This window comes from Musca autumnalis, unplaced genomic scaffold (assembly GCF_047663935.1).
Source record: "Musca autumnalis isolate F117 unplaced genomic scaffold, ASM4766393v1 scaffold_5, whole genome shotgun sequence".
In the NCBI taxonomy this organism is placed as follows: Eukaryota; Metazoa; Arthropoda; class Insecta; order Diptera; family Muscidae; genus Musca; species Musca autumnalis.
Genome location: NW_027412088.1, coordinates 70,999,674 through 71,012,525, shown reverse-complemented (window position 1 = coordinate 71,012,525; position 12,852 = coordinate 70,999,674). Strand labels below are relative to the sequence as shown.

The following is a 12,852-nucleotide window of genomic DNA, read 5'->3' as shown; positions in this document are numbered from 1 at the left end:
TAAAATGCGGTGCAATGGAGTGCCTCTTTCCGGGGTCACTCCCTTGTAAAAATCATGAGTGAAAATGCATAATTTGATGCACTTCCAAATCACTTGTACATATCATTTAACTGCCTCTTTGGAGGCAAACTTTTCGCTGGGTTCGGGGACCAAACTGGCGCCGCATAGCTTGCCACAGACCGATCTATCGCGTTGTATGTGGTCAACAAGGTTTCTGTATGTTTTTTTTAAAGGCTCGGCACATACGGTCCGTTGAGTGTCGCGTTACAACAACCACATGAAACAAAGAACAACAACCAAGATTAAACTTGGCATCACTTACAAATTTTTCATGTGGTTGTTGTTTCCGACGCGTGACGCGACTCACAACGCACCGATTGTGCCGAGCGCTTTTTACGTTCTATCTACTTCGCTGCAGAATTTTGAATTTAAAATTACTTTTCATTAAAAGTTTACTTGTCTACAGCTACTGTGCGACTCACACGAAGTTGATAAAAAGTTCTTTAAGTAAAGCAAACAATAAATACAAAATAGTCCCAAAAATATGTATGCACTTTAATCGAACAACAAGTGTTTGAGCATGATAATTTTGTAGAAGTTACACTCATAATTGATGGACAACAATACATGACGAAATGGATAGACGGGTGAGGCGGGAGAGAAAAAGGCACAGATAAGGTGTTATTGTTTTTACTATTTATATCGTCTATGTTAAATTCGAAATAATAGATTTCAGATATGAAAGAAACAAAAATACGTTTACTCTATAGTTCAGTTAAACTGAGAGTGTGAGCTAGAGCGGAATAAGTTTCTTAAAGAAAGACATAAAGTTAAATTAAAAATAACAAATTAAGTAACGGATTTATTATAATGTTGGAACCGCCAATAGAACTCAACAAACCGTACAATGAGAAACATGCAACATTGGAAGCACGGGATGAAATTTCCGTTACTAAGCAAGAGCATGGATCTTTAAAGCTACAAGAACCGTTAAAAAGTTATGTAGAGACCTTAGTGGCTGGTTTATATATTAATATATTTATGTATTTGCCATTTATATTTTGGTTCCTCAATGGATTCATTTTTGTAAGTATAAATGTGAAACCGAAAACACAATCAACGTTTGAACAACGTTTCTGGCGGAACAATAAAAGACAAAGTGCAAGCACTTTTGATTTTTTTTTCTTTACAAATGACGGAAAACTTTAGGCCGAAAACACATTCATCCTTTGAGTAGAGTTTTGTTTACTTCTGGTAGAATAATAAAATACAAAATATCCCGATAACATAACAACACAATGGCAAAATATGCCCACTCCATGCAAACAGCCGCAAAATCCATACTTGGATTCCAGAGACCTTCACAAAGGAATTCATGGTATGACCAGGAGTGTCGTGCTGCTACCGAAGAGAAAAATGCGGCATATTGAGCTACTTTGCAATCAGTAGCAACGCGTATCGCACGAGAGAGATATGGGGAGAAAATGAGAGAAGAGAAACGTCTTTTCCGCAAGAAAAAGAGAGAAATGGAAAAGCGGGAGTGTGAAAAAATCGAGATGTACAGGAGCCAGAATGAAGTCCGAAAATTCTACCAAAGAGTGAAACATCAAACAGGTGGCTTTGGTACAGGCACATCCTCCTGTAGATACCTGCCAGGTAATCTGGTAACAGATACAGATAGCGTACTTCGGATATGGAAGGAACATTTCTCCAATCTGCTGGTATCCAATAGTAGCGAAAACGATGATACCACAGATCCAATCCCGGAAGATGGTATAGAATGTATACCGCCTGGTCAAGATGATAAGGTGTATGCATTAGCTAGTTAGCACCATCTGGCAGAAATAACGCGTACCCGACGATTGGAAAAGGTAATACGAGATGCAAATGTCAAAAGAAATGGCACAATGTACACCAATAGCAACATGTTACTTGCTTATGCTGATGACACAGACATCATGGGACGATCAGTAAAAGAAGTAAATGATACCTTTAGGAAGGTCGAAGCAGAATCTGGGTCTGGCGGTAAAGGCGAAAAGACCAAATTGATGGTGTCGACGAGCAAAGCGTTCAAAGAGCTCGGACCAACTGTGGAAGTTGGTAGTTAAAGATACCCTGTAGGGACTGTGGCCGATTTAAAGCTCACATAAAGCTAGCTTTTTTTACATAAATGGCATTTTATCGATTATTTTGCCTTATGCCAACTGACTAATTTTACAAGGCGATGAGCGGCTCAGTAGTCAGTATTGTCCAACGCCAGATAACTTTTCGACTGATAATAAACTAACTTTTTTTTTGCCTATTTTTAGTCAGTTTAAAACATAATGTGAAAAAAAAAACAATTTTTGTTTCTGTGTGTTTTTTATTTTTGATTTTTCATATTCTCTCTCTCCCTCTCTTTGTCTCCCTCTCTCTTTTTTGTTAGAGAGAAGAAGGGGCAAATTTGTATATTTCCTTTGTGTTCCTTTTTAATTCCATCATCGCCTTGTAAAATTAGTCAGTTGGCATAAGGCAAAATAATCGATAAAATGCCACATATGTAAAAAAAAAAGCTAGCTTTATGTCATGGTAGAACAAATATAAGGTAAAGTTAATACTACAACAAATACAACTCGAACAACAACCACAAAGGAATTTGTTTTTGTTTGTAACGTTACTGCCAGTTGTACTTGTAAACAAAATAAGGAAATGCATGGTACAAATACACAGGTAGCCGCATCGGCAATTGTTGGTAACATAAGGTGTCAAAATTTGACATCAATTCAATGCAGTTGACACATTATGTTACCATCAGCTGGCATGATAATGCTACCTGTATTATTGTACCATGAGGAAATGTCTATAAATTATTGGAATTTGAAAAACTAATAATTATTCACATTTGGTTGAATATTTTGGAAAACATGAATGAAAATTCGTTACATTTTCAATTTTTATGTTTCCACATCATTCCACTACATGCATAAATTCTCGCAGAAAGTAGAATTCTTGCAGAAAAGTTTGGGGTCGCTGGAAATTCATAGAAAAAGGAGAAGCTGTTTCAATGTTTTGTTTTAGAAATCAAAGAAGCACATGTTTATTAGGGCTTTATTTTTTAAATTTTAACAAAATACCTCACATATTAACAAACGTTGTATCGCCTCTACAAGCGGTGATTTACTGCGCAGCTTATCATTCGAACTTGGAGGAGGTTACATATCATTGATATGATGAAGTCTTTCTGGGAAATGGTTTTTTACGAATGATATATTTTTTTTTCTCAAAAAATATATGTCCCTAATGTACATCGAAATAGAAATAAATGTATAAAATGTCATATGAAATTTGACACTAACACTACAACCCAGTTCAGTCAGCTGGGTATTGCTGCTACCTTTTCTTGTTCTACCATGGCTTTATGTGAGCTTTAAATCGGCCACAGTCCCTACAGGGAGGGGCAAATTTGTATATTTCCTTTGTGTTCCTTTTTAATTCCAGAATAATATGAGTAATATGTACGAATATGTTCAGTCCATCAACACTGTATTCTATAACTGGATGCTGCATTTATACGAAGAATATTAAGAAAAAGCAAGTGCGAATTATTTATACATTTGTGCCTTAATTCTTCGACAAACACAAATACTTTGCAGACGGTACATGTTTCTGTTTTCAGAGTGGTTAATCTCTAGATAACTTTTCGAATAACTTTATATTGGTCGAAAAGTTACACTGTGCAACACGAAAATTATTAACCATATTCTGACACCGCAGTGTAATAGAACACCAAAAATGAGAAGACACGTGTCTCGCCGTTTTTCCCTATCTCATCATCTTTCGCCTCCAAAGGTTTGAGGCTTTGATGTAAAAAGGGTCATTAAGTCAGGACTATATCTTCCAAACCGTTAGGAAATTTGAATTTATCTCAGAGGCAAAGTTGTAGCTCTTGTCTTAAAGAACAAAAATTGTGAACACATATAACCCGTCAAGCTTCATCTGCAAGGTCAAAATCGCCATGGTCAAATATCTTTTAAAACTTTTCTCAAGTTTTGTTATACAGCTTTCAAACCGATCAAATTTGAAGCAAACAACCAACTACAAAAATGTACCTCAGATCTCAATAAACATCTTTCTAGAATATACGAACTCTGTAGAAACGGATCTTAATGGTCAAAATAGCAAAACAATTGTGATTTTTATCCTCTTTTCTAGGATTCTGCTCCATCGATATTAAACCGATCATAATTAAAGAAAACAATCAACCACAATAGTGTAGCGAAGGCTTCAATAAACAACTTTCTGGAATATGCGAAATGTCTATGAACGGTTCTTAATGGTAAAAATAGCAAAAATCTTATAATATAGCAAAGGCTTCAATAAACAACTTTCTGGAATATGCGAAATGTCTATGAACGGTTCTTAATGGTAAAAATAGCAAAAATCCTTTGAAAATATCCAATTTTTATACTTTTTTCTCCGACTCTGGTCCAAAGATACGCAACCGCCCAAAAATTAAGGATACAGTCAACAACAAAAATGTACCTTAGATTTCAACAAACAAGTTTCTAGAACAATTGAAGATTCTAGGAACGATTCTTCAAGCTCAAAATTCGATTATTTTAGGTCATTCTTTCCGGTTCGTGTCCGTAAATAACAAACCTTTCAAATTTTCTTGAGTTTTAAACAGTTTGTTATTTCCAAACCTGAGCAGGGGGGAATGTTAAAAAAAGTTATTTGTTCGTGAATTTCAGCCCTTAGGATCATTCCTAGAATCTTCATATGTTCTAAAAAGTTGTTTATTGAAATCTTAGGTAAACTTTTGTGGTTGACGGTATCCTTAATTTTTGGGCGGTTGCGTATCTTTGGACCAGAGTCTGAGAAAAAAATATAAAAATTGGATATTTTCAAAGGATTTTTGCTATTTTTACCATTAAGAACCGTTCATAGACATTTCGCATATTCCAGAAAGTTGTTTATTGAAGCCTTTGCTATACTATTGTGGTTGATTGTTTTCTTGAATTTTGAACGGTTTAATATCTATGGAGCAGAATCCTAGAAAAGAGGATAAAAATCCCAATTGTTTTGCTATTTTGACCATTAAGGTCCGTTTCTACAGAGTTCGTATATTCTAGAAAGATGTTTATTCAGATCTGAGGTACATTTTTGTAGTTGGTTGTTTGCTTCAAATTTGATCGGATTGAAAGCTGTATAACAAAACTTGAGAAAAGTTTTAAATAAAAGCTTGACGGGTTATATGTGTTCACAACTTTTGTTCTTTAAGACAAGAGCTACAACTTTGCCTCTGAGATAAATTCAAATTTCCTAACGGTTTGAAAGATATAGCCCTGACTTAATGACCCTTTTTACATCAAAGCCTCAAACTTTTGGAGGCCTATAACCGCGAAAGTTGATGAGATAGGGAAAAACGGCGAGAAACGTGTCTTCTCATTTTTGGTGTTCTATCACACTGCGGTGTCAGAATGTGGTTAATAAAACATGACTCAAAAAATTACACACAGTGTTATCTAGACATGGACAATTGCCGAAAATTTTTTCTGTTCAAAGTGGTTCATCTCTAGATAAATTTTCAGCTAGTTTTTAGTCAGTTTAAAAATTATCGATCTATTATCAATCATTTTATCAACTGGTTAATAAAAGTCCGACAAGGTTGTTAAAGACTTCGTCTACCTCGGCACTGCCATAAACTAAACAAACAACATCAGTTGTGAAATAAGAAGAAGAATTGTATTGGCCAACAGATGCTACTATGATTTAAGTAAGCAATTTAAAAACAAAGCCACATCTCGTCAAACAAAAATAACACTATACAAAACGCTGATACTACCCGTGCGAATGTATGGCTCCGAAGCCTGGGTACTTGCCCAAGCAGATAAGGCAGTGCTTGGTGTGTATGAGAGGAAAATTCTTCGAATGATCTACGGCCGATTTGCGTTGACGGTGAATATCGACTTCGTATGAACCACGAGCTATATCAGCTATACAAAGACATGAATATAGTTAAACGTATCAACCCAGCAAACCAAAATCGGAAGAAACATCAGAGTTCGGACCGAATTCGGTCCGAAAGTCGGATGAAACGTCCGAGTTCGGATCCGAATTCTGTCCGAACTCTGACCGAAAGTCATATGGCGTGGTTGACGTGTTCTCTGACCGAAATTCGGATGAAAATCGGATGTTTTAGCCGACTTTCGGACCGAATTCGGTCCGAACTCTGATGAACTATCGTATAAATTTCTGATTTATTTACCGACTTTCGGACAGATATCGGTCCGAATTCGGAAGTAAAATCTTATGAAATTCGAAAGTGTTTGCCGACTTTCGGACCTAATTTGGTCCGAAGTCAGATGAACTATCGTATGAACTTCTGATTTATTTTCCAGCATTCGACCAGAATTTGTTTTTATTATTAAAAGATGTTGAAAATACACAGTTAATTCATGAAATATCCAAATCCTACAAAAGTTTACCTACTATAAACATATTAAAGGTTTTAATATCATCTTATGCTGTGTTAAATGCTGAACTTGGTGGAGAAACAAACTGTGGAGAACAACAAATTCGTCAACACGACCTGTGAAATATGTAACAATTGTTATTAATATATGAAAAAATACATGTCTTCATTCACATGCAAAAAATGTTGATACACATAAAAGTGTTAAGAAACTTAACATTGGCCACATACAAATATGAAACATATGACTTTCCACGTAATAGTGATGAAGTTTGACGAAGAAAATCTTTACTTTCATTAACTTCATTAAAATAAAGAAAAGTGTATGCAACCGATCGCTATGGATAACATTTAAACACTATCATGCATCAACACGCATAACAAAAATAAACCAAATTTGTTCTCCGATACAGAAATTAAAACCCGAACACTCAATTTTTCGACGTTGATGCGTCGGCACATCAACAATTTCACATTTACAATGTGCCAGCGAAACATGTTATTTACGCTTAGTTTTGCCAAAGCAGCACAAGGGAAAATAGAAAAATTTCCTTCAGAGAGGGAGAGAGAGGACGGGAAAAAGTTCGTCAGACTAGTCGGACAGAGTTCGGACCGAAGTCGGTCAGACGCGTCGGAAAAAACTTCCGACTTTGAGCAGTCGCGTCGGACGTCCGACATTGTGTTTGCTGGGAAGATGCAACGATTGCGTTGGCTAGGCCATATCATAAGAATGAGCGATGATGAACCCGCTAAAAAGGTGTATGAATACATGCCACATGGCGGTGCACGCAGAATCGGCAGGCCTAAGCTTCGATGGAGCATAAAAGTGGATGAAGAAATGAAAAGGCGCGGTATTCCAAAAAGTCAAGCGAAAAAAAGAGAGAAATGGAGATCTTTTCTTAGTTCGGTCTATGGAACAAATGTTCTGTAATGGGCCAACTAAGTCCCAATTTACATTGGGCGAGTTTACTTGCGGCAATTGTCATTTTGTAGGAGAGAGAGGTGAGGCATATGGTAACCCTTTGCCTCTCAGCACCCTCTCTCACCTACAAACTGACAATTGCCGCAAGTAAACTCGCCTAATGTAAATTGGGACTAAGTAAGTAATAAAATACAAAGTGCCGCCAAGTTTGACTTTTTTCTTTATTATTGTACCAGAAATGACGAAAAATTTTAATCAAACATTTGATATGTTCCCAGCATTACACAAATGTTGATTGCGTTTTAGGCTTGAGTTTTAATTAGAAGCTGTTTACAAAAGTCTCTCTTTTTCAGATATATTTTGGTTATTTTGGAAAAGCTTTATATTTGCTTTATTTTGCCTATATTTATTCTCAACATAAAGCAGATTCATCGGCAGTTCGCGGTATTGGGTATGTATGAGTGAATGGCGCTCAAAATCAGTCTGAAATGGGTGCATTTGTGAGTAGAAAGATACGATCAATTCTTCTCAATTCTTGGGTAGAATATTTTGTGTAGAGTGCTCATTGATAAAATTTAACCCAGATAAAGCCACTGGTCGTTTAAACGCCACAAAAAATGGTTGCAAAAATTGACGTAAAACTCTGGTTTTTTCGAATATTTTTGTGAGGTGTTTTGCATTTTGTTAAAGTATTGTCTGTTACCTGTCATTTCACGCTTATAATGCTTCATTTGACATACGCATTTCCACGCAATTGGCCTAAAACCCAAGCTATTCAAAAAAATCGACTTTTTTGTAATTTTCGACTTTTGATGAAAAATTTAAATATGCGATACAAATTTAATCATAAATGTTAGAATCATATAAAGTCAGGGATTTGTTAGGAATATAGTAAGAGTATTTTCTCAATCAAAAACCAAGGGATTGGCATGTAAGGATACACCAATATTACCCTCCAAAGTTTTTGGCACTTTCTAAAGAAGACCCGATTGCAGGAAAACTATACGTTTTAGAGAAAAAAGTTATTTTTTAAAAAATGCTTAAAAAGTCTCAAATATATATTTTTCATAAACAATTTTAAGTGGGTTAATGATCGCTTGGTAGCATCCTTTTGTAAATAGATAGACCAACTGACCAAGGTAACTCAAAAAATCTGTCAGTGATGCCAAGTTTGTTCTTGAAGTTTTAATGTGGTTGTTGTAACGCAAAGCAGACTGTATGTGCCGAGGCCTTTAAGGCACCGGCACATACAGTCCGTTGAGTGCCGCGTTATATACCGAAATGCATAACGTGTGGTATTTAGTCTTTTTTGCGGACCAAGGTTTTGAGGTCCAAGTTTTGATATAGCCTTCAAAGAACGGTATCTTTAGATTTGCGGTATTTTGAAGCTTAGCTTCTTTTCCACACCGAAGTAGCTGGAATTTTGTATTTAGTAGTGATACCTCCCAATTTTTGACATTGTGAAGGTTTCAGCCTCATCATGATAATTGGTATTTAGTCTTCTTTGGGGCTACAAAACTTTTCGACAGAAATTTGTCAGTACAGTAACATAGATCGGTACCGCCCGATTTTCGGCACTTTCAATGCTTTAGCCTTTTTATCACACCGAAATGACTGAAATTTGTTATTTTGCTTTCCTTGGGACTAGAAATTTGTCAGTATTTTCGGTATTTTAAGGGCTTTAGCCCAAGTATCCTACATAAATTTCGTATGTAGTCTTCGTTGGAGATCATGGTAGAACAATAAAAGGTAACAGCAATACACAGCTGACTGAACTGAGTTGTAACGTTAGTGTCAAATTCCATACGACATTTTGTATATATTTATTTCTATTTCGATGTATTTTTTGAGGAAAAAATATATTATTCCGAAAAAAACTATTTCCCAGAAAGACTTCTTCATATCATTGATATGTAACCTCCTCCAAGCCCGAACGTCGTGCCGCACAATAAAACACCGCTTATAGAGGTGGTACAAAGTTTATGCATTTAGTGGAATGATGTGGAAACATCCAAATTGAAAATGTAACGAATTTTCATTCATGTTTTCCAAAATATTCAATCAAATGTGAAAAATTATTAGTTTTAAAAATCAGATAATTTATAGACATTTCCTTATTTTGTTTACAATTACCTTTGACACTAGCGTTACAAACAAAAACAAATTTCGATGTGGTTGTTGAGTTTTATTTGTTGTAGTACTTACCTTACCTTATATTTGTTCTACCATGGTTGGAGATATAAAATATTGCTGCCGAGAACGGTTGGTATAGGTGAGGTTTTTGAACGGTAAGTGCCGATTTTCAGTAATTTGAAGGTTATAAAAATTGGTATTAATATGCTGTTTATATTAGAGCTTTTTGCAGGGTTAACCTTCTTTATAAGGATTTGTTTGAAATATAAGCAATGGAATTGACATTTAAAACCCAGTCGGTTTGTTAAATCGGTTTGTTAATCCTTTGGCATGGTATAAGTAAAGAGGTAGATTTAAATGAAAAAAATCTATAAAACCCTTGTTTTTCCTGAATTCCTTAAACATCAAATTTTGTAAACACAAAAGCAACAAGTGGGTTTGTTTACAATACCAATTTTGAGCATTTTATAAAAAAAACACGAAGAATGAATGAAGGGCCAAGGTTTCTCCACATAATCGAGTTTCGGACATGATAAAATGTTTGTTTCAATGATAAGCTAACAAATTTCTTCCATACTAATACTACGTTTACATTTAAGAAATCCACTCGATTTCAACTGTCAATTCCTTTGCGCATACGTCAAATGAAAACTCATCTGAAATCCATTGGATTTCATTTGACGTTTAAACAATGTAATTGACAGTTGAATCGAGTGGATTTCGTAAATATAAACCTAGCATAATATTCTAAACACAAATTCAAAAACCATTGAATTCGATTGTTTTTAAAATTGTTTGGCATATTATTCAAACAGCACACACACATACAAAGATTGTGTATATTGTTTTGACGTTTTAGGAATAGTCGAAAGAAAAAATTTAAATTGACAGGAAGCTTTGGCTAACCTTCTTATTAAACCATGTCCTTTATCCCAATTTACATTAGGCGCGTTTACTTGCGGCAATTGTCAGTTTGTCGGTGAGAGAGGGTGCTCCTACAAAATGACAATTGCCGCAAGTAAACTCGCCCAATGTAAATTGGGACTTTTCCCCAGAAATTTGTCAATACAGGGGCTTACTTCTGTTTCTATGAAAATGTAAAATGAAAACTTTTATAAAGGAAATAAATGTCAAATGAAAAAAATTATAAAGAAAATATTTTTCATTTCAAATTTTCATAGAACAAGAATCCAGCCTGATTTTCGTTATTTGAAGGGGTTTAGCCGCATTATCCTACAGAAATGGCTAAAATTTCGTATATAGTCTTCGTTAGAAATATAAAACATTTCTGTAGGGAACTCTCAGTATAGGTTCAAGTTTTATTAAGTAGCTCTTATAGAACCTGCCTTCCAATTTTCGGTATTTTGAAGGTTTTTGCCACATTATTCAATCGAAATGGTCAACATTTGTATGTTTAGTTTTAGATAGTGAGTTCTCAGATTGAAAGGAAAACGATACCGCCCGATGTGAATGAAGTCTTTTTAAGTATTTTTCTACTTAATTGACTGTAAATTGGTATTTCGGATTCTCAATCCGTAGAAAACATCGATGTTTCATTGGTATTATCCTTGTATAAAAGAAATTGATATTTTCTAGTTAGCAGATTCCACTTCATTTAGGAATAAGACTTGACGTGGCGGAAGAGTTTGGTACATTCATAAACGGACCGGCCGAACTGAACGCCGTTCTTACTTGTTTATGTTGTCTTTCCATCATCAGTTTAGATTTCCATTTGGACTCCAACTGCACTCCATTATTAATATCCTTGTAGTGAATTTCCCAGCAAACACGTCCGTAATTGTTTTTGTTTCTTTTTTCAATTACAGGTGCTTGCCAATGCGAACCAGTGTAATATCTGATTATTTACGTTCCTATTTCCCAATAGAATTAGTAAAAACAACAGAATTATCTCCGAATCGAAATTATCTTATTGCAAGTTTTCCTCATGGTATAATTGGGTAAGTAAAGTCAAAATGAAAAACTATATTATACGTGGATTCATTGCCTACCTCTATTCCAGTAGTGTAAATGTGGCCATAGACCATTAAATACATAAATAATATTCTAAAAACAAAATTAATTTTAGACTCGCCTTTATCATAACGTTTAACTTTGCTTACAATTGTCTGTATTTTCAGAACCGGCGTTACTCTCAATATGGGTATTAGTATTGGCAAATGGTTGGAATTATTTCCAGGAATTCGTCCCAAAACTGCCACATTGGATATGTATTTTCGTACACCTTTAATGCGAGATCTTATGCGCGCTTGGGGTTTGGTTTCCTGTTCAAAAGAGGCACTATTACAACAGCTTGATGCATCATCTAATCCCCATCATCCGCATAACATTGATGGTTATACTTCAAATGCGGTGTCTTTATTGGTGGGTGGAGCACACGAAGCCATAGACTGTCATCCTGGAACATACATATTGACACTTAAGAAACGTAAAGGTTTTGTTAAAATTGCCATCAAATCGGGGTAAGTATTGAAGAAACTATATAGAAGTAATACAGTCGAACTTTTCTATAACGAACTTCCCAGTAACGAATATTTCTCTATAACGAAGTTGTTTTTAGAGCACAAGTGGAAAAATAAAATAATCTCTCTATAACGAATTTGCTCTAATTTTCTCTAACATAGTAAATAATCGGTCTCCAAGTGCTACGTTATAGAGAAGTTCGACTGTAGTTTTATATTTACACTCCTTTTCTTCTTTTAGAGCCCCCATTGTACCGAGTTTTTCATTTGGTGAAGTAGACATTTTGGATCAAAAAGACAATCCTCCCGGTTCTAAGTTAAGAAATGTCCAATTATCCGTTAAAAACAGCCTCGGTATTGCACCTCTGATTGTTACTGGTCGAGGCCTTTTGAAAAATGGTATTGGCCTATTGCCACATCGAAAACGTATTGTTCAAGTTATTGGCTCACCCATTGAAGTTGAGAAGATGGATAATCCTGATGCAAAATATGTGGAAGAAATTCATAAAAAAGTCATGGACAGCGTTCAGGAGATGTTTGAAAAATATAAATATCAGTATTTGGAAAATCCGGAATCAGCTAAGCTTATTATTAATTGAATTGTGTGATAAAATTGTATATAATTAAAAAAATAAAATGTTTAATTGTTTACACATAAGATGATCTGGAAAGGTAATGCATTTATTCGTGACAGCAAAAGCAAAGAAGAAGCAAACATATCGATATCCTCGAAGCTAGCGAATGAATGTAAAGTATAGTACACATTGACAAGCAAAACTGACAGTCATCGAGGTCTATTTCGTGAATATCAAAGCCTAACTGAAAAATTTCTTTTGTAATCTCTAAATAATACCGTAAATATT

General features: G+C 35.1%; 1 protein-coding gene across 1 annotated transcript; it reads left to right on the top strand.

Moving 5' to 3' along the window:
* The first annotated feature begins 729 nt into the window (after window positions 1-729).
* LOC141387187 (diacylglycerol O-acyltransferase 2-like) lies at window positions 730-12,644 on the top strand. The gene is made up of 5 exons (XM_073956450.1): window positions 730-1,086; window positions 7,730-7,827; window positions 11,336-11,467; window positions 11,648-11,989; window positions 12,231-12,644. Exons 1-5 carry the CDS (start codon window positions 871-873, stop codon window positions 12,586-12,588), a joined length of 1,146 nt encoding a protein of 381 aa, XP_073812551.1. The 5' UTR covers window positions 730-870; the 3' UTR covers window positions 12,589-12,644.
* The last annotated feature ends 208 nt before the right edge of the window (window positions 12,645-12,852 follow it).